Below are 20,996 nucleotides of genomic sequence, written 5' to 3'. Positions count from 1 at the left end.
AGCGGCTCCGCCTCTAGCCCGCGTTGAGATTAGCGACGCGACGCGACAGACAGGGGTACACCTATCATCGTGTCCATGGCTGACTTTCTCTTGAACTCAACTTCCTTCTACCAAATGTAAGGACTACACGCAAGACGTTTCCAGCATGTTTCGCACAGTTATGGAGATGGCATGGCGCGCGCGTGCAGAATGGCAGCGGCATTGTTTCGAAACAGAGAACTGCAACTCAGTGGAGATTACGCGCGTTCTTGATCGGACCGTGACGTGTGACGACGACTATCCGTGTTGAGACCCTGGCGTTTGGGACGCAGGGACACCAGACGGAAGGCACACAGAGGGGATACAGAAAGCGCGTCCCACCTGGCCATCGACCAAGTATGACCACTTCCGCTTCGAGCGAGGGAGTCACAGGTCGTCGAATCGCTCTTTCCTTTCCACACCCACCATGGCAGGCGATGCAATGCTGGCATTGCCAATGTCTCCGACACAGTCGCCCAAAGAGTTTAGAAGTGCCGCCGTGCAATGGGCGTGCACGCGAAGAGGGAGGATGATGGTCTTGACGATTGCACTTCTCACGGTTCTGCTTGGACTGACGGGTATGAGGAACCATGAGGTACGTTTAAACTGCTACAGACACCAGAGAAGACGATGTCGAGATATGCGACATACCCCTCCAGAACTGAACGTCATCAGCGAGGTCCAAGCTAACTCCAACAGGCCATATCTTCACGATACCACAACTTCTCCTCGTACTACCCATGGCGACCGTATCTCCAGCCCCTGCCCGACATCGTACACTCGCCGTTCAAGACCCCCTCGAACACGACGCTGCAGATCGAGAATGGCGAACTCGACCACGTCCCGCCGAAACTCAAGAAGACGACGCCGAACTTCCACCTCCTCATGCCTGCCGAGCGCGACACCGACGGCTTCTGCAAGACGACTCTGTCTGCTATGCTTCTCCACTACCCTCCACCGACTGCGGTACAGCTACAAAAGCCATATGAGTCGGACATCAAGTGGGACAGGGACACACTGAACAGCACGCTGCATTACCTGAGTAATGAGAAGCTGGTGAAGGACCATGACTTGGTTCTCATCGTGGACGGACAACAGTCGATGTTCCAACTGCCGAGCGATGTGATTGTCACACAGTACAAGAGGCTGTTGGCAGACGCCAACATGCGGCTGCTGAAGAAGTATGGCGTTAACAAGGAGGGCTACCAGAAGTTCAACCAGACGATCGTGTTCGGTGCAGAAAAGATCTGTGAGAACGATGACATGGCGTGCAAGTACGTGCCCCAATCGATCCTATCGGACAATACATACGGAAGCGAGAACGGTCGACGCATATCAGATACCCCGGCGAAGTTCATTCACTCCAAGATGGTCATGGGTCCGGCCAGCGACTTGAAGATGCTTTACCAGTTTGCTCTGGAGAAGTTCATGGAGGGGAGAAGTCAGTCGCAGACGGTACAGTCGGTATTCGCGACTCTCTTCGCCGAACAGCAGCTGGGCAGAGATGCGGAGGAAGTGGCATCGAAGCATACGGGTACCAAAGTCAAAGAATACCTCACGGGCAGAGCGAGCACGTCAGAAGCCAAGCGAAGACTGGAGCATGCCAGCGCTGAGTTCTCGAACACTACACGTCATGAATTTTCTGCTGGTTTGGACTATACCCACGCGCTCTTCCAACCCTTGGACTACTGCGTCGAGGACGAACTCGCGCCTCTTCTACACGACAACTCGACCGACTTGTCGCAATACAGTCGCTCCGACTCAGACTCCCGTTACCTGTCCCTACCCACTGCCCTCAACGAGACCAAGACCCCATTCTGGCGCCCTGACTTCGTCGAGCACAACCCGTCTCCCAATGAGAAGCCAGCATACATTGACAATCTAGAGTTTACGTTGGAGCTCGATGGCTTGCCCAGCCGGAAACTACCTTGGGAAAACATTCCCTTGATTCAGAACACATACACCGGTTCCGTTCCCGCTATTATCCTTGGCAGCTCCTCGCACTCCAGCGGCGAGCGTCCACCAGCCGCCAACATAACCTGGGATAACTTGTGGTACTCAAACCACAAACGCGCCATGCTGAGAAACTACTTCCGCGCGCCTCAGTCTTCAGACGGATACCACAACCACCTCGTCGGTGGCGATCGCTACTGGGACAACCGCGGCGGACGAGGCGGCATATGGACCGAAGCCGAACAAACCTGGCTACCCTGGGGCGAAGTCGATGGCGTTTGCGGCACGCTACCCCAACTCAAGGAAGTCTTCAACGATGACAAGGGCGTGTGGCTCCATGAGCTCGAGCAGGATAACGAGCAAGGCCGCCTCAACGAACAAGAGGAGCATCGGCAAAAGCAAGAAGAAGCGCGACTTAAGGATATCGAAGAGTTGGTCAAGTTGGAACAAGAGGCTAAAGAGAAGAACGAGCAGAAGGAGAAGGAGAGCATTGACTTTGAGAAGCTGAAGGAGCTTCAGGATTTGGAGGCTGGAGAGGAGAAGAAGGTTGAGAGGAGGAGGAAGAGGTGGAATGTTGTGGAGGAGTGTGTAAGATATTGTTAGTGGGTGGGGTTTCTTTTATCTGTTATATATCCCGGGCTTTCCGCCGTCTTTTCTTTTCTGTTTGTTTGATAGTTCATGCCTTTTCAGGTGCAATCTCATGATGTTTCTCGATTTTGGTAGTGTTGTTAAGTCGCTTTCATCGTGTCACTTGCGGTCTTGGTCAGAAGCGCCGGGTGTCATCTGGGCAAGCCATATATGCCTGGCTGACCTGCTCCTTACTGATATAAACGACAGACCCTGTCTCAGTTGCTTTAACAAATCAACTATGGCTAGCGAACCCTACGTGGAGATCTTCATCGACACACTCAGTTTCCTGTCGCTTGAGGACGCATCTTCGAATCTTCATGTCGAACTTGTTCGAAGAGACGAGGGAACTGCCACTGATGCCGAAGCACTGGAATCAGCCATGCGCGCAACTGTCAAGCGATACTGGAAGAATGGCGTAACCCTGGATTTGGACTCTTGTCGTTTGAAAGTGAACGCCTACGTCCCACAGACGAAGGCCGGTGCTGTGGATCCAACGGCCAAGTTCAAGGAAGTCGTAGCTGGACTTCAAGACTGTAAAATCGTGTCCGTAGATGGACGCGCAGGTCTAGTTCGAGCTCGCGACGGTAAGCCAATACCACTGACAACGGAGTACTTGATATGACTAACAATAGCTTTACGCAGAGAGATTGGCTACATCAGTCGATGACAAGGAGTGCAGATTCATCCTTGTAGCTAGCATGACCACACCAGGACTACTGTTCCTCAAAACGGACCACCAGAAAAAGACCATACGATATCTACCCGGCTACGTCCCACTCAACGCTTCCAATCAGCGTATCGACACACCCATCATATCGGCACCGACAGCACCCTGTTTCGACGAGCTTAAAGCTCATGTAGACGGGAACGGGGGCCAGCGATGCTGCAACAACTTCCATCTGGGCTCCCACGGATGTGATGATGTGGAATGTCCGTTCGATCATAGCGATATCAGCGAAAACATGATGAGCGTCTTGCGTTTCATATGTCAGATAAAGCCTTGTCTAGATGGCGCTGCTTGTCGGAGAATTCACTGCTATTTTGGACATGCCTGTCGTTTTGGACATGCTTGTCATCGGGATGACTGCGGAGGCAAGCATCCAAAATGCAAGTTTCGAGACGGGGAACATGGGGTTGACCAGACGATTCATCATTGGGAGATGGGGAGGCTACATTATGATATATGCGTTTAGTATGCTTGAGTGAAAGGACAGACAGGGCGAGAATGGGTGGGATATGTCACGAGACGACGTTGTGGGTGTGCTGACATCTGGGGTGGGTTTGATAGGGCTTGGAGCATCTCAAGTAGTTCTGGGTATACGGCAGAGTGGATACGTAGGGTAGGCAACTACAATAACCACGTTTTGCAACAAGCGAAAGACCTCCGAGGATACGTTGCTACCCTGGTTGGGAAACAGAAAGAGTGAGGTATCCTAAAAATCCTCAAAAGAAGTTCAGTTGATACCATTAGGAGAGACATGACTGGCCAACCCACTTAACTCAACCACGGAAAGACATGAGCAATATGCCACAACACCAAATTGACACCAAATATATATTTGACATGCCGCACATACTTCTAAGCAACACAGATTTTCTCAACTCCAAAACTTCTCACTACCACTGCTCCAACTAAAACCGTCAAGCACCACCGTCGCCACTTTCTGAAATGTCCACCACACCACCCAAAACCGGCCTGCCCACCACCCGCCGCCTACACACCCCAAATTTCTCCACGACCCCTCTCCACGCAGAAGCCCTGTCAAACATCTACGCCCCCATCAGCAAAAATCTTTTCCTCTCCAAACCTCCCTCCTGGAAAACAGACTCCGTCGCGTCGCCCCCAAAATGGAAGGGCGAAAAACACATTTTCAAAGACTCCGCTTACTACACCCTCGACCCCCGCGGCATACTCCCCTCTAAAAAGATGCAAGCAGCGGGCCTTGTCGAAATGCCCTTCCAAGCCCCCTCCACCTTCCCCCGCCTTCTCATACGCCCGACGGAATACCGCGACGGCCCCGTATACCCTCAGTTTGGGGATTTCCGCATCGATAAATTGGTTCGGTATGGGAAGTCTAATGTGCAGGCTAGTTGCTCTTCCATCGGCACTAGCTGGGCTAGGAAACGTATTCAGGGAGCGGGATTAGTACCGGAAATGGGCAACATACTGTCGAATCCGCAGATCAGGAAAGAGCAGTTTCCGGCGCCGTTTTGCGAGTTGCCGGATGAGCAGTTTAGGATGTGGTTTGTGAGGAATATGGGGATGGTGGGGTGGGGGGCTTGGGAGGCGGGGGTTGAGGCGGAGAGGGTGTTGGTGAGGAGTGAGGTGGAGGAGTTGACTGTTGTGGTTGAGGAGAAGGAGGAGGCGGAGAGGTGCTTGAGGTGTCCTTTGGCGAGAGAGATAAGGGTGAGGTTGGGTGAGATAGAACGGAGAAAGAAGGAGAGACGGCAGGGCAAGATTCAGAGGGCGGTGGAGAGGAAGAGCAGGTGTGAGGAAGTGAGGGATGATGTGTCACTGTCGACAACGGAGGAGGAACCTGTGAAGCAGGGAATATATCCCGTCGAACGACGCGGAAAGTTGAGTTGGATAAAGAACTTCTTTTGGTGGAGCTGGTTCCCATCCTCCCATCCTAGCATCCATCCTACATAGCAACGCAACCAACCCCTTACATAACCTTCGGCTGACTCTCCGCAAGCTTAATCTTCCCCGCCTCATCATAAACAATCTCCCTAATCTTAACACACCGCAGATGATTAACCCCCTTACTCAGACTGCTATCATGGTAAAACAGATACCACCTCCCCTTGAACTCCGCAATACTGTGATGCGTCGTCCACCCAATCACCGGCTCCAGAATGCGTCCTCCGTACGTAAACGGTCCAAGCGGGCTCTCTCCAATCGCATAGCACAAGAAATGCGTGTCGCCAGTCGAGTACGAGAAGTAGTACTTCCCATTATACTTGTGCATCCACGCCGCCTCGAAGAACCTCCTGTCGTGGTCCGCAGCCTGGATAGGCTGACCCGCCTCGTCGAGGATAACAACATCCTTAACATCCGAGGTGAAAGTCGTCATGTCATCCGACAGTTTCGCTACCTTCGCGCAGAGCGCCGGTCCGGACGACGCCTCCATACTCTCATAGTCCTCGCGGACAAACTTGCCCGTCTTCCAACACTGCAACTGCCCACCCCAAATCCCGCCGAAATACAAATACGCCTCCCCATCCTCATCCACAAAACTCGCGGGATCAATACTGAAACTGCCCTTGATAGGTTCAGCCTCCGGCTTAAACGGCCCCTCAGGCTTATCGCCACTCGCAACGCCAACGCGGAAGATACCCTCCTTATCGCGGGCTGGGAAGAAGAGATAGTATTTCCCGTTCTTGGATGCGGCGTCAGGGGCCCAGAGTTGTTTTTGCACCCAGGGTATGTCTTCTTGCTTGAGGGCTACGCCGTGGTCCGTGACGGGGCCGCCGACTTCTTCCATGCTGAAGACGTGGTAGTCGTTCATGTCGTATTGGTCGCCGTTGTCGTTGTCGGCAATGTCTGTCTCGCGGTCGTGCGAAGGGTAGACGTAGAGTTTGCCATTGAAGACGTGGGCCGAGGGGTCTGCGGTGAAGACGTGGGTTACGATTGGTTCTTTGTCTGCCATGATTGTGTGGTTTTGTATGTATGTATGGGTTTCAGTTGATTTGGTTGATGTTGAGAGAGATAATTGGATTGAACTGAAAAAAAGCAGCAATGTTATATAGCTATACGTTGCCCTTCCCCATGGGCCCTTATGAATGGAGGGGTAGTCTGCCCCACGATGGCCGCCAGCCGCCCTGCTATTTACCCGGCGGGACGGCTATCCTGAAGCCAAGCAAATTGCAGTTGGATCCAAGACGGTCATACCACTTAGTATTGCTCAATCGCGGTACAATGGTGTCCGCTGTGGATGAAGAGATGGATGGAAGTTCGGCGTGCTGTTTAGCCGTCTATTCTTCCGCCCGCACAAGCGCGTGCTTCTAGTGCTAACTGCTAATCTGCCTCGGGTCGGCGGGCGTCATGCGCTGCAACCGCGGGAGTCAAGTTCGCGCAAGATGCAGATCCAGGGTGCGGGTGACATGCAGGGTAAGAAGTTGTTACGTGTATCCAAAGATGACTTTGTAGGGTTCCTGCTTTTTTATACCACGACCGATATCTATATTATTACAATTACACATCCACAACCGTGAAGACATCCAATGACGTCGCAACCTGGAAGCTGCATCAGGGGTATTAAATGCTCAGCCCAAACGCCATCGCTACCCAAGAACGTGATATTTCTTCTTCCTCGACAACAGTGGCTGGGGTTTCGGCGCACTTCTACCTGTCAAGATCTCGATACCACCGTCCATATTCGGCGGACTGCGTGCAGCAGTGCGAAACGCGCTCGAGATCCTCATACCAAGAACTGAACTAGACGTGCGTCGGCGCGAAGTTGCCACATGCGTAGGAACGGACTGCGTCTCTTTCAAAGTGAACTCCTGCAGCTCTTCGACAACGTCATGAAGGTCCCGGCGTCTGCCCTCTCCTTGGCAACGGGCCGCTCTAGGACACGTCAGCACACCTGCAAACTCAAGCAAGCGACAAAGCGCCAGGCTCAGGTCTGTAGGGTCTGGTACAACTTCATGGTCTTGTTCCGCACATCTGCACACTGCTGCAGTGCAGTGATATGCTTTTCTTGCGCGAGCTTCCATGTCTCCATGACACTCTCGTCCTCTTCCATCTTAGCCATGTAGCTCGCAAACCCAATTCCCCTGGTGGTCTCGCCGCGCTGGTGGATGAAATGATGATCCAAGTCTTCCATCTCGCTGCTCCGCGCAGCAAAGTGGCTAGTAAGGGTTTGACAGTAGGCTCTGTAGGATTTGACATAGACGCCCATGTGGTCAAAGTACGTGTTTACGGAAGCCATATCCAGCTTGGTAGGTGGAATAGGTGCACGAGGTATGTCTGGATACTTGAGATTCTTTGCAGCGTTTGCCTTGATGGGATGTGAGCTGGATGCGCCGGAAGGGAAAGGGAGAGCATCCATTACAGATCCCAAGCCGGAAAGTCCGTTGTTTTGAGGCTCCACGACCGGATTGATCATGTCTGGACCAAGACCGTTCAGTCCTTCGGCTGGTGGTTTTGCAGTGGTCGCAGAAGAAGGTGCAGTAGCAGAGCCATTCGGCGTCGCCCCTGCACCTGCCGTATTCAATCTCGGTGATGTACGCGTTCCCTTCTTTGCAGGCTTCGCGCTTGGTGGTGGGACAGGGTCGATATCCATGGCATCTACATCACCATTTGCTGGCTCTTCTGCAAAGGCCTGGTACTTGGACCTCGCTGAGTCGGTTGATTCCTGCGGCTTCGACGCTCCGTTTTGCTGTACCGAAGCCTTTCGCGCAGCCTTTGGACGTTTCGTAGCCTCTGATGGTCGACGCGGCGATGTCTCCTTCTCCTGGTTGTACACCCAGTTCGGATCTTTGAACGTCTCTTGCCAGGCTTGAGGACTGAACTTGGCAGTGTGTGGCGCCATCTTGGGTGGGGCGAAGTTGACACCCGGTGGTGGTCCCGGTGGAGGAGGAGGTATTGGCTGTCCGTTGGGCGCAACGGGAGGCGGGTCCATCGGCCGCGTGCTGAAGGGGTTGCGGTCTGTCGCATTTCGCTGTGATCTGCCGCGGGTTGGAGAGGCTCGGCCTTTTCCGTTGGCACCTTTTTGCATGTTAGGAGCAAAGTAACTGCCACTGCCTTCGAACTTGCCATGCCAGTCCGAAGGCGAGAATTTCAAGTTGATGCTTTCTTCACTCCTGCTCTTGAAGCTGTTGGGTATGTTCCCTGGCACGCCGTTGCTCTGTCGTTTCGGATCAGGAGTCGTGAAGTTACCTTCTGACCAGGTTGGCGGAGGCGGTCTTGTGGTTTGAGGTGGTGGAGGAGGGTCACGGTGCTTGTTGCCAATGTTGGACGCTTCCGAGTCGGATTCTTCGTCGCTAGAGTCGGGATATCCATGAGCGAATGGGTTCGGCTTCGCGCTGGCCTTCTTCCCTTGTGTTCTGCGACCCGAGTCTGAGAAGGCGCCCCCATCTTGCGAATAACTCGCTCGGTGCGAGTGTGTGGGTGAGTTGCGCACACTGGACGACCGTCCAAGGCCTTCGAACATGGAGGTACGCTCGCCTGCTACATGGGAGTGATATGGTGTGCGAACGCGGTTGGCCTCTGAGTATGGGACGTCGTCGGCATGGCTATCCATATCAGGAGTCGTGGACATGGGTGGGGTTGGAGCCGGACGGGCATAGTTCCTATACGCTGACCGTGCCTGGCCTTCATCGACGCCTGGTGTTGATGGGTCAAATCCAGTCTTGGACGATGGGACCCTGGTGCTCTGACTGCGGCCAAAGGGGGTGCCATTGGGGTTGTTCTGCGGATTGGTATGCGGACTGCTCTGGGCGCTTGGGTTGTGCTGCCGAGGGTCCTCACCCCGTGGCTGCTTCATCTTCTGCCATGCCGTGAAGACGTTCGCGCGAGCCTCTGCATCCCTGGCCTTTGTGTCCGGTCGTTGCGCTGTTGGTGGCGCGCGGAAGTTCCTGCCCGAGAACCTGTCCGCACCGGTGTTGTATGTGCTGTGGTGTTGCTGCGGTGGGGGAGGGCGCTGGGCTTGCGGCTGCGGTTTCGGCGGAGGTGCGCGATAGTACGAGCCTTGTGGGGTGGTTGTCGTGTATGCATTTCTCGGAGGCGGCGGCGGTCTCGTTCGCGGCGTGTTCGGAGTGTGACCAGGAGCAGATACATTGCGGTATTTCCTTCTATCGGCGTCGTACTTGGCTCGTAGGTTGGCATCGCATAGTATCTCGTGTGCGGCCTGAATCTCTTGGAAGCGGACGACGAATTCGGCTTCGCGCCCGGGGTTTCGATCTGGGTGGTACTGTAGCGCCAGCGTTCGGAAAGCCTTGCGGATCTCGTTCTCGCTGGCCGTCGGGGATACCTTCAGGTCGGCATAGTAGTTTCGCGTGGCATCAGCTTTGACCATGGCGGCGGTATTGGCGAAGAGACGGGAGTGAAGAGGCTGGCGAGAGGTTGCACAGTGCGCGCACTCTGCCCTTGTAGGCAGCTCTAGTCGTCAAGCAGCCTGGTGGGGGTTGCCCGTTGACTGCCTTGTCGTGTGGCAGGGCAGTGCTGCTCAGATGATGCTGGCTGCGCGTGGACGTCGGAACATGGTAATGGAAGCTGAACCACGGAAGCTGCAAAAGTCTGGATTAATCACTCTGTCAGCCGCATGTCGTCAGTGTTGCAGAGAGTGTGGTTACCCTTTGCGTCTATTGGAGCTGCAGTCGCTTGTTGCGCTGGCGAGGTGCTCTGCATGTGTTTTGGGCTGATGTTTTGGCTGAGAGGGGCCTACGGCAACGCTTAGCAACGCCCGACCTGGCCACGAGAAGAACCCTGTATTAATTCCTTCTGGGCTCTCGAATGTCATCTATGTCGCAATCATCCAAGCACGCACGGAAACGGTCACAGCGAGTACAGCGCATTAATCTTGGTTTTGCCGTACGTCTGACGTCGATGGTGCAGCTGTCTTACCAATACCGGTACCGGTCAGCCACCCATGTGAAAGTCCTGTATTCGTTCTTGGCTATAGCAAGGCATACTCGCTCCTCCGAACATGGTCAATACAACGCCTTCCTCAACCGCAGCAGCGTCTTCACATTTGATCCCCGACATTTCACATTGCAATAGATAAAAACTGAAGTGTTGTCTTCGTAAAGATCATGAATCCGGTATGATTTTGAAAGTCCTGACAGCTTTTTTGCTGCTAGGAAGCTACGTAGCCCAGGACACCCTATGCCATTCACGCCAGCCCATACGCTGAAAACAATCGACCAGACGTTGCACCAAGCACACCATATGCTCAATGCATTTAACGGTAGCGCCAGAGGGAGAGGGTGTTGTGCCTCTTCCAGGTCTTCCTCCTTCCAGCAGTGGTGTTGTTGAACTTGTGTCCACGGCCGAGACCACGGCTCTTCTTGCCGGTGGCGGTGAGACCACGAGCCTCGCGGTGCTTGTGGACGGCCTTTGTGATCCAGTTGATGCGAGGATCGCGGCGGATGGCCTTGTGCTGGGGGTCGACGCAGATGACCTCGTAGTACTTGTAGGTCGAGTCCTGGTTGATCCAGTAGGAGTTGAGCACGCGCAAGTTGGCGCAGCGGCGGCCGATACGCTCCTCAGCGGTGGACTTGAGAGAGCGCTGGTACTTGAGCTGGTTGATACCCTGGTTGGTAGGCTTTCCTGTTCGATTGTCAGTTTTTTGTTCCATAGCAATTCGGTTGCGTGTTGCGTACCGTAGGTGGCGCCCCTAGAACATAATGTTAGCATAGTCCTCTTGTTCAAGATGACGATTGCACGTACTTGGGAGCCTGCCTCTTGCGACCTCCACGGCGGACGCGGATGCGGTAGATAACGTAACCCTGCTTGGCCTTGTATCCGAGACGGCGGGCCTTGTCGGGGCGCGAGGGGCGGCTTGCGCGGTGGATGACCTTAAGTTGGCGAAGCTATCGATGCACTCTCAGCAAAGTTCAACGAGTACACCAATTGAGACATGGGTCTCGGGATAATCATACCTCCCAGCACTGTTGCAATGTTAGCAGAGTCCTTTGTCCAGCTCAATCGGTTGTACGTACGCGAACGCGCATCAAGAAGCGCATCATGTCCGACTGCTTCTTCTTCTGAAGTTCTTCGACATCTACGGCGGATCAGCTACGAGCGGGCAATTGCGGTGTTCGGTGTGCGCTTACACTTGAGGGCACCCATCTGCGGTATTGTTAGTATAGAGTCGACGAGATTCAGCAATATCGGAGGGACATACCTTGACTGTTGGTTAGTAGATTGTCGACGCTGTCGTGCTGGAGGTTGCGAAAAGATGATACGACAGGTATTTCGCACTGTGTGGGCGGGGCCGTGCGAGGCGCTAGCTTGACGAGGAATCGCGCAAACTGACACGAGTCGGTCAGAAGAACATGGCCCCGCCGAGCGTGACGGAGGAGATGGGAACACCAAATTTCGAGACAAGTGCGAAGGCAGTTTTCCTGCGAGCTGTATGTATGTGACGAGAGTAGAGTGATGAAGCTTTCATATCTGGTGTCTTCCCATGAGCAACGCTGTGAGGTCGCTCTTGCGCGGGTCGGACGCTGGTGTTCTGCTCTGTTCGATGTATGATCCGAATTAGGAAGTTCTTCAAAACCCGTCGATCGCTGGTGTCTGCATTGTTACCACGAGTTGTCTGAACCATCGCCATGCCCATGCACTTCATGCTCGTGCCCACCCACACATCGCCTTGAACACCACAATAGCGCTCATACCTAGCAGCCATCCCTTATCGGCAATCCCTTGACCATCCTCTTAACACCCCTCTCCGCATACCTCAGACTCTTCTGCAGCCCATAGTTCAGCTCAACCTTCTCGCCTCCCTCCATATCCACATCGCCATCTTCGTCTGTCATCACAGAGTCCTCCACATCAGCCCCCAGCACCTTCTTGACATTCCTCAGCGCAACTCTCGCGCCCTTCTTGAGCTGCTTGTCCGTGTCCTCGATGTCCTGCTTCCATGTGTCTGCGATAGTGTCGGGCTGCTCTTCTCGTAGTTTCGCAATCATGCCGTCTAGTCTCTGGTATTCGTTGACGAGGACCTCGGATGCGCGTAGGACGCTGGTGACGGAGGTGTAGACTGCGTTGCCTGCGATTTGTGTGCCTGCGAAGGTTTCGGGCTCGCCCTTTGCTGGTCGGTTGGGGGTTTGCAGGGCTTCGAAGAGGGTGGAGGTGAGTTCTTCGCGACGGCGCTCTTCTTCCTTCTCGCTACAGTAGCTGTTAGAGTAGCTTTGCAGATGATGAGGGATTGACTCACGCTTGGAGCTTTCGCTGTGCTAGTAGTGCGTTGTACTTCTTCTGATCGGCATTTATCGTGGCGCGGAATTCCTGCATCTGGGTGTCATCTTTCTTTGGCTTCTCGAGAAGACGACTGAGTGAAAGCATTTGCTGGCTCTTAGGCGCGGGTGAGGCATGTCGGCGCGCCATGGTTGAGACGATAGGGTTGGTATGTGAAAAGGTGAAATGATATGGCAGATTGGTGAGGAAGGTGCCACCCGGTGTCAATATTTGAGGTAGGCGTGAAGGCGACATCACATTTTTAGTTTACAGAAAAATCCTGAAATACAGGCCGGGAGGTACTCAACCAGCCCACGGGCTTCAGGGATTTTATCTCTGGGGTGCCGGGAGGTAGCCAAGGTGTTGAAACACTTCACGAAAATTAGGCCAGGAGGTATTCAGTGATTTTGGCAGGGTCATCTCAAACCCGATATATAGGCCTGGCAGATACCACAACATTCACAAAAGACAGTTTTTTGGTGCCAGAAGCATTCTCATTTCGCCATTTAGGCATGATATATAACTAAAATACACGCATTCATGGGGAATTTTTGGTGGTGAAAGCAAGAAAAATCAAGAAAAATCAGGAAGGGGAAATGACTTGCCTCACCGGGCAGTCTACATAAGCCTTGGAATCGTAGGTGAAAGGAAAATGAAGAGGAAATACCATATAATGATCAAAACCCGAAAAGAAACCTTGAAGACAACTTGACCTGACAGTCCATTCTGTCTTCAGTTACCGAAAGACAAGTTGTGCATAGCACCATTCAAGGTGCTGTCAGCGCCAGTGTTGGGGCGACCACGTCCTCCTGAGGCGCCATAGTATCCTCCAGGAGCAGCTGAGGTGTACTGGGCATTGGCGTAGGCGTTGGTGTAGCCACCGCCAGAAGAGTACGAAGTGCCGCCGTTGTACGCGTTATGATGCTGATGACCGAAGGCGTGGCCGGTACTGGAGGTGTAGTTGCGGGAGGCAGCGTATCCAGCAGTAGTTGTAGCAGGCCCATACCCTCCACCGTATGACGAAGTGTAAGTCGAAGGTGGATAGTAGGCTCCAGCTCCATAGTTCATCGGGCTGCCGCTCGCAGTGACGTTGGGGTAGTAGTTACGGTACATCTGCTGCTGCATCTGCTGACCGTGGGCCCAAGGCTGCATGTTGTATGAGGGCTGGGTAGGGTAGGCCGGGATCTGGTGGGAGAACGCGTGGAAGCCGTCATCGTAGTTACCGTAGTTGCCCTGGGTGCGAGCTTGACCTGAGCGATAGTTAGCAATCATACACACGTAGCAAGGAGACGACGATGGACTTACCGTACTGCTGGGCCGGGCGGTGAGTGTTGGAGCCAAAGCCAGGGCCGACAGAGGAAGAGGCATTACCGTTGTTGGATGTGATGATAGCACCAGGACCAATGGCAGAAGGCGGCGGGATCTGAGACATGCCGGCAGGGTTGACGACGGAGGCAGGGTTGACAGCCGACATCCAGATGCGCACCTTGTACTGCTTGAACAGGTCGGTGACGAGCTCGTTGAAGTTGACATACGACTCGGCGTAGTAGAAGTAGGTCAGCTTGTGGTAATCACTGAAGATGTTAGTATGATGAGAGCAACATGAACATGTTTGACTTACGCCTGGTACTCGGCATCGAGGATCTCCATAGGCAGCTTGTGGTCAGCGGCCTTCTGAGCTCCGAGACGCTTGGCCTTGGCCTCTCCACCCTCCTTCTCACGTAGCGCAGAGATCTCATGGGCCTGAGCGAGACGCTTGATCATCTTCGGCTTGAACGGTTCAGGCTCTCCCGAAGCAGTCACTGGGGTGCGGCTCATGGGGTTCGGGAATCCGTTAGCACGGGCGAGGGCGCCCAGCATGCCGGAGTCGTTCTGGGTGCCGGCCAGGGAGTACTGAGAGAACATGACGAGCCAGCGGAAGTGCTCCTCGTTGGCCTCAACCTTGAGCTTCTTAGCCTCCTCCATGGTCAAGTCGGCATGAGTGATCTGGCCCAGGTCGCATCCACGGTCGCCTTCGGTGATGACAAGGTCGCCACGACGGATCTCGAGGCCGGTGTTGTCGTAAAGGTAGTAGATGTCGGCACGAGAGCACTTGAAGGTGACAATGTACAAGCGGCGAGTGGGGTTTCCGATTCTAGGAGGGACCGCGTAGGGGTTGCCAGCAGACATGGCCATGTTGGGCACGACAGGATCGGGGTGAGCTGCCGAGATGGCGGAGGAGTTGATAGCGCGCGAGGCCGGGCCGTAGCCAGTGAAGTAGGCAGAGGCGTCGAAGGGCTCGTCGTCCTTGTTGCCACGTGGGCTCTGGCGGGGTGAGACGTACTCCTCCTCTTCTTCCTGAGTGTTGCTCAAGGTGGAGAGGGGCATGGCTGAGTTGTAGCTACCGTAGTGGGCGAACGAATGACGGCGGCCGAGGGGGTCCATCTCAGCAGGTGAGATGTTGCCTGTGGTCCACTGGGGCTTCTGAGGGCTGTCCACGATCTCGACTTCGTGATCACGGTTGAGGACACCGACGTGCTCGCTGAAGCGACGGGTAAGGCCTGGGGCAGGACGGTTGACCGCAGGCTCAGTGTCGTCAAGCTCTTCGATGGCATACTCACCGGCGGCGTTGTACGAGGTGTTGCGCAGACCGGCAGTGGTCTTGCGGCGCTGCTGCTGAAGCTGGGAGACAGGGGAGCCAGTGGAGGTGGCCCTGCTGCGGGCACGAGCGTTCTCCATGGCGGCTTGTTTGAGCAAGGCTTGTTTCTGCTCACGCTCCCAGTAGCCGGCGGGTAGGCGGACTCCGTGCTCTGAGCCGTTGGAGGACTCGATCTCGTCGGCGTCGTCTTCACGCAACTGCGAGAGGCCGACAGCGGACTCACCAAGAAGGCTGGGCTTGGATGGACGGTGGCGGAGGTTGGCGCTGGTGTTTGGCTGACGCGAGAAGCGGCTGACAGGACTGTGCTCGATATCGCCTTGACCTATGCTATAGGACTGGGAACGGACAGCCTTGCGGAAGGGGTTGGGAGCTTGCTGGTTGAGCAAAAAGCCAATACCGTTACCGTCGTCGCCTTCAACTGTGGTGGGAGAGGGAATAGGCTTGTCGGTAGGAGCGAAAGCAGAAGTAGGGGAGGGAGCGATCTCTTTATTCGGGCGATTCAAACCGTTGAAGCTGGGCGTATTCCAGGGGAACGACGACGTGGAAGGGCGCGATTGTTGGGGCAGCTCGAGTGACGGCGTAGTGGGCTGAGAACCGGCAAACGACACCGAGGGCAGCGAGAACTTCCGGTTGGGCTGGATGTCCTGGAGCCAACCAGAGGAAGGACGTCGAACTCCAAGAGGGTAGGAGCCTTGCGCAGGGCGAGTAACGACTGGCACGTGCTCGCGGTCGTCGTCGCTGGACGCCAAGACATCGCTGTCAGGGGTGGGACGTCGGAGTTGCAACTTCGACTTCTCGAGCGCTGAACCACCGACGGTCAAGCCGCGGTTGTAAGGATTGTTACTCATCATGGATGGTCTACTTTGAAGACGTCAGTGATCTCCTTGTCATGGATGACAGGACAGTGGCCGGACGTACCTTGAAGAGTTGCCGGAATGGGGATGAATAGGGGGGTGTCTTGATGCACACTACCTGCACACGGAAGATGTCTGTGATGCACACGGTAGATGCTATGTTACGTGGTCGAGGGTGTAAGAAGATGTAATGTCTAAGCAGGTGGTGTGTCTTTATGTCGCCTTCACCTCTAATCGCAAACGCGCAATATGTTAGCGCCGACGTTATCAGAAGGGGCGATAAGGAGCGGGGTATTAAGGGTGAGAGAGGTAAAGGCAGCGGTGAAGGTAGACGTGAGGGCATACGTGGGGGCAAACGGTGAAGGTGGCCAGCCAGCGTAGGTGAAGGGCGGGGCACTCTGATGGCATGCGGCCAGACCACGATGCAAACAATGGGAGCGCCGGATGTGCCCGAGAAGCAGAAGGTGCTGAGATGAGATGAGAATACATACCTGGACTGTAGATTTCGGAAGCAGATGTGTCTATCGCTAGATGCGTACTTGACGACCTGAAGACAGCGTGTATGGTGCTGATGCGGCACTTCAGGACGTTTAGGGGTGGTAGAAAGCCGTGAAGCAACCGTCTCTGCAAGCAGAATCGGATGCAGGGCGTGGTGAGGGTTGTGGGAGTGAGATGATGGGAAAGATGGTGGTGGAGGAAGAAGGAAGCAGAAAACGACGCCGGCAGCGGGGTTTTACGAGCCAGCACCGAAATGCGACAGTCAGCTGGCTTGATTACCGCCTTGAAGCGCTGGAGGAAAGACCGTTGGCGATGCTCGAGGCAGGAACGCCGTGCACGGATGGCTTTAGAGATTACTGTCGGCCAGTCGTCTTAGCAATGAACATAGGGGCCAGGAAGAGGCCACGCTGAAGAATAACAGGATGAAGACAGCAGAAAGCTTGAATTGCTCCCAATGATCCTCCTCGTAGGAACGTAGAATGAGATGATGCTGCTGTTCGAGTGACAATGCTCAGGAGAGTTGGCTTGCTGTCGCCCCACCCACACACACCATCTGGACACCCCCGAGAACTTGATGCAAGCAGCTCCACCCTTCAGAACATCCTACGGAGACTCTTCCGAGGCGAATAGGGTGCTTCTGCATGTCCAGAGCCGTGATGCAGTGCGTGGTGTTGACGGCGCTGACCTGCTCCCGCACGACCTCAACTCCGCCAACGCCGGTACATACCCCGACATCTTCCACAACACCACTCGCCCCCGAACAGCGCGCCTGAGAACCGTATGCAGGGACGCTCACACCGGAGAGAGCAGCTGCAGTAAGGAAAAGAAAGAAAGAAAGGCTGACTCTGCTTACCTAGTTAACAGAACTTTGTCTAGAGAATTACGCGACGCGGAGCTCGATGCCCAAAGCAGATCTATCGGGAGAAGGGCGGTATATCCTATCCAACATCGTCAGCCTCATGGTAATTGCATACACATGCACGACATCGCAGAGCCTGGATGCGCCGCAGACCCGCCGCCGCAGCAGCAGACGGGCGCGACGACGACGTGCGCACGACGCGGAATGCCAAAGGAAGGGATACATACCTGGTATAATCTATCCCACAATGACTCTATTCAAACAAACTGATTTGGAAGCCGATTAGCACTGGACGAGAGCCCCAAGCTCTGCGACACGAAGCTGCGCGGGCACAACCGTCGCAGATCGGCGAAGACATACCTCAAAACGTCGCAAACCAAGCGCCAAACTCTTGAACCAGTCTATCCCTAGTCTTTCTTCTCGAAGATATCGAACACGAACACGATCCGCTATGGCATCAGTCGTCGCATGGAATCACACAAGCCTAGGATCGGCAAGAAGGCACCGGGTCCTTGGAGTGTGGGGAAGCGCCACGCTGCTAAACCCAAGGCTGTCCCGCAGATCAAGGACAAATGTTCGGAGGATGGACGTGCGACTACTAGAGCAAGCACATGTCGCCCTCTGACATGGACGGCAGAACAGATGAATATAATAGGGAGGGCACCGTCCGCAGAGGCCAGACTGACAGCAGCAGAGTTTCGCCTTGGCGATCGTTCGAAACGTTGGGAAGCAGACGCGGCAGACACCCTGCGTTCCGCGCGCCTTGTCAGATCAGGAGACGACTCCACCAGCCCAAGCGCGGCGAGCTTACGGCGATCTCAAAGACTTCGAAATGTGGCTGACAGGGAGGCAAGAGGAAGAAGGCGAGGCAGGATGCTCATTACAGGAGACGAGACGTAAGTCTCTGAGACAAGCAGACATGCAACGCCTTTGAGGCTTCTGCAGCTCACCGGGCTGGCCAAGGGTCAGGGGCTTGTGAAGGGTCGTTGCGCAGGAAATGCGGAGACGGCCATCCCAACTTTGGCTAGCCGTGTATGCTTCAGGCGAACTCCTGCAAATTGCTGCGCTGTTGGGGGGTAGCGAAGCTCGCCGGACAGGGCCCGGTTCATCCAACCGTCGGCTTTCGTCAAACCTCTTGTAACCACCTCTCGACAACACAACTTCATCGACTTTCATCAGGATTCATCCTTCTTCTTTAGCCCAATTCCTGATCGACGATGCGTTGGGCTGCATGGCTGGGGTTTCGTCAACGAACCCCTCATTTCTTCTGTCTGGACTCGGTTGGGCCCGTCGGAAGACATCCATCCCTTCTCTTCTAGGGCTTCATGCTTGCTGCACGCCATTCTGTTTCGCTTCAAGCGCCATCAGTCACGCTGCATCCCCGTCAGGCTATAGCACCCCGGAACAGCCTTAAGCAGCACTGCGGACACTTTCAGCCCTAGAGTGTAACAGGTCACGCGGTTTCGACGACAACCATGGCCTCAATACTAAGCTCTCTAGCTGCTTGACGCACCCGCGGCATGCCCCGCTCAGCGCGTTGATCTCTGTGGGCACGTCTGGGCCTCTCCTATTCGACGCCGCCCTTGATATACGTATCGCAACCGATGGCTACACAACGAGCGTTCCTGGAGCTAACGACCAACATATCCCGCGAAAACTCCTGAGTGGTTCGCGACATGTTCGCCATCTGCAGCTGACAGGGTATTACAGTGTGTCTTTGGCTGGTGTCGAGCACACGAGGCACGGCATGCTGTTGGACAGTCTCCTCTTTCGGCTCTGCATATTGGCTGCGCGGCATCCTGACAACCCCGCATTTTGCGCACAGCATTGGCGTTATTGAGGACAACCAAGCCCTGGGGTACCTCCAGTCAACGATGCGCCCGCACGTCTGTTCGCCGCCTGAGGCCTTGTTCAAACGGTCGCTTGTTCTTCGGCCGTGGGCTTGTGGAATTCTGTTTGTCGTTGCAGGATGTTTGCCAGCATTGTATGCTGCTCTAAGGTACGTATGGTATGGCCACAGATCGGGCTGCCCGACTCGAAGGAACCCTGTGGCAACCGACGTTTGTGGACCTCATTTGGGATACCGATCAAGTGCTCGGTCCGATGTGGAGGCCATCCGGCTGTCACCAAACGGCATCGCAAGTACCTTGCCCCGATGTTCTGATCCGCGTCCCGGTCAAAGTGGCATGCACCTCGGCTTCCAATGTCCCGCATAGTTGTGGCGATGCCTGGTGCATGCTCGTATTGGACCTCCCTGATGGTATTTGCAAAGTGCGTACACATGGACCATTCTCCGCGTTGTTGATGTCCCAGCCTACCACAGGAAGCCACACCAACCTCGAGAGTGGCGTTTGTATTGTGACGACTCGAATCTCGCAGGGGTATCGCTCGCAGTCGCGCGGGGTACGGCCCGGAAGCCGCCAACGAATCCTCGTCCTGGTGTTGGGCGGACTCCCGCGGGGTTGGTCATTGTGTCTGGTCGACTATGGTGTCTGCTTCCGAGAGCCGCTTCGGTTTCAAGGGATGAACTCTGTTCGTGTTGAGTCCAATGGTCGCCAACCTACTTCTGTGTTGCCTGGTTAGCCTTACGTACCCAAGAGCAGTATTCCGAAGGTGTCCACTGCGTTGACATGATGCCTCGCCATCGTGTGCAGGATGTGTTGCAATCATGGTCGCGGAGTATAGAGGGGCTTCCGCTCAGCTTCTTTGTTGTCTGGCGCCAGCCTTTTGTATTCAAGAGTAGCATTTCCGGGGTGGTGCGCGCCTTGGAGTGATTTGCCGCCGTCTTCGAGAAGACTTCTAGTTGCCATGGCCGCGGACTCGTGTAAGATGGTTTCCGATCAGGCACCACGATGTTATCGACCTGACAGCCGGTCATGGTGCGAGTTGCTCGACGATGTGGAGCATGAGGGTGTCGTTCGCATCCGCCGGAGCTTTCTCCGCGCAGAGGCGAAGGGGAGAGCGTGGTCTCTTCAGCTTGCCGTCTGGTACGTGTGGCGGGGAGGCTGCGAGGCGGTCTCGTTGCGCACGTTGCCGTTCCTACACTTTTGGTAGAGCTCTCTGTAGTATGGGAGTCTATCAAAGAGTTGAGTATGCGCCGCCTGAGCGGCGAGAGTCTTGTGGTTGCAAGTTGAGGGAGCGATTTGCTGAAGTCGAGAAGACATCGCCGAACCCCCGAGGCGGAGGCGCAGGGTGTCGAGGCAGCCCACGTTTAAGAGAAGGACCACAACCTCCTGATGGCTTCACAGAGGCTGCATCGGGGGCTGGTGGGCTCAAGGGGGTGGGGTGATTTGAGAGGTTTTGGTCAAGGCTCGAGCAACATCACGGACAACACCAGCGCTTGCCCGAGGAAGGACCAAGGCCAACATCACAACATCATAACAACATCACAACACTATGACAAGGGGTATAAGGGAAGGTATCTTAGGATCAAGAGCTTCTACATCGCCGCCGCCTTTACCTTTCGTGCAGGGGAAGGAGGGTGGTGCTAAGACTCTGTCTGTGGGATAAGGCCAGACCTTGGGCAGCCAGGAAGGTAAAGCTGGACAACATCGAGGTCACCAAAGGGGTGCAGCAACCAGCACTGACCTTCACAGCGGCAAACAGGCTGCTGTGGAAGTGCTGAAGAAGGTCAATGTC

The 20,996-nt window shown here is 54.9% G+C and overlaps 7 protein-coding genes across 7 annotated transcripts; 2 read left to right on the top strand and 5 right to left on the bottom strand.

Annotated features, from left to right (window-relative positions):
- Positions 1-445: 445 nt before the first annotated feature.
- On the top strand, positions 446-2,574 carry J4E86_007106 (uncharacterized protein; the record flags this gene model as incomplete). The annotated part of the gene is made up of 2 exons (XM_051447628.1): positions 446-613; positions 718-2,574. The coding sequence occupies 2 exons, from the start codon at positions 446-448 to the stop codon at positions 2,572-2,574; spliced, it is 2,025 nt and encodes a 674-aa protein (XP_051301226.1).
- A 265-nt stretch (positions 2,575-2,839) lies between these two features.
- Positions 2,840-3,268, top strand: J4E86_007105 (uncharacterized protein; the record flags this gene model as incomplete). The annotated part of the gene is made up of 2 exons (XM_051447627.1): positions 2,840-3,185; positions 3,234-3,268. 2 exons carry the CDS (start codon positions 2,840-2,842, stop codon positions 3,266-3,268), a joined length of 381 nt encoding a protein of 126 aa, XP_051301225.1.
- Positions 3,269-5,267: 1,999 nt separating this feature from the next.
- Positions 5,268-6,251, bottom strand: J4E86_007104 (uncharacterized protein; the record flags this gene model as incomplete). Its single annotated transcript, XM_051447626.1, has 1 exon — positions 5,268-6,251. The coding sequence occupies one exon, from the start codon at positions 6,249-6,251 to the stop codon at positions 5,268-5,270; it is 984 nt and encodes a 327-aa protein (XP_051301224.1).
- Positions 6,252-7,223: 972 nt separating this feature from the next.
- Positions 7,224-9,623, bottom strand: J4E86_007103 (uncharacterized protein; the record flags this gene model as incomplete). The annotated part of the gene is made up of 1 exon (XM_051447625.1): positions 7,224-9,623. The coding sequence occupies one exon, from the start codon at positions 9,621-9,623 to the stop codon at positions 7,224-7,226; it is 2,400 nt and encodes a 799-aa protein (XP_051301223.1).
- An 885-nt stretch (positions 9,624-10,508) lies between these two features.
- On the bottom strand, positions 10,509-11,398 carry RPL15 (60S ribosomal protein L15; the record flags this gene model as incomplete). The annotated part of the gene is made up of 5 exons (XM_051447624.1): positions 10,509-10,876; positions 10,930-10,943; positions 10,997-11,139; positions 11,269-11,330; positions 11,383-11,398. 5 exons carry the CDS (start codon positions 11,396-11,398, stop codon positions 10,509-10,511), a joined length of 603 nt encoding a protein of 200 aa, XP_051301222.1.
- A 548-nt stretch (positions 11,399-11,946) lies between these two features.
- J4E86_007101 (uncharacterized protein) lies at positions 11,947-12,658 on the bottom strand (the record flags this gene model as incomplete). Its single annotated transcript, XM_051447623.1, has 2 exons — positions 11,947-12,439; positions 12,489-12,658. The coding sequence occupies 2 exons, from the start codon at positions 12,656-12,658 to the stop codon at positions 11,947-11,949; spliced, it is 663 nt and encodes a 220-aa protein (XP_051301221.1).
- Positions 12,659-13,240: 582 nt separating this feature from the next.
- J4E86_007100 (uncharacterized protein) lies at positions 13,241-15,994 on the bottom strand (the record flags this gene model as incomplete). The annotated part of the gene is made up of 3 exons (XM_051447622.1): positions 13,241-13,758; positions 13,814-14,082; positions 14,130-15,994. The coding sequence occupies 3 exons, from the start codon at positions 15,992-15,994 to the stop codon at positions 13,241-13,243; spliced, it is 2,652 nt and encodes an 883-aa protein (XP_051301220.1).
- Between the last annotated feature and the right edge of the window lie 5,002 nt (positions 15,995-20,996).

Source organism: Alternaria arbusti (genome assembly GCF_024043155.1).
Source record: "Alternaria arbusti strain BMP 1465 chromosome Unknown scaffold_9, whole genome shotgun sequence".
In the NCBI taxonomy this organism is placed as follows: domain Eukaryota; kingdom Fungi; phylum Ascomycota; class Dothideomycetes; order Pleosporales; family Pleosporaceae; genus Alternaria; species Alternaria arbusti.
Note: the sequence above shows the minus strand (reverse complement) of the source record. Positions and strands in the feature narration are given on the sequence as shown.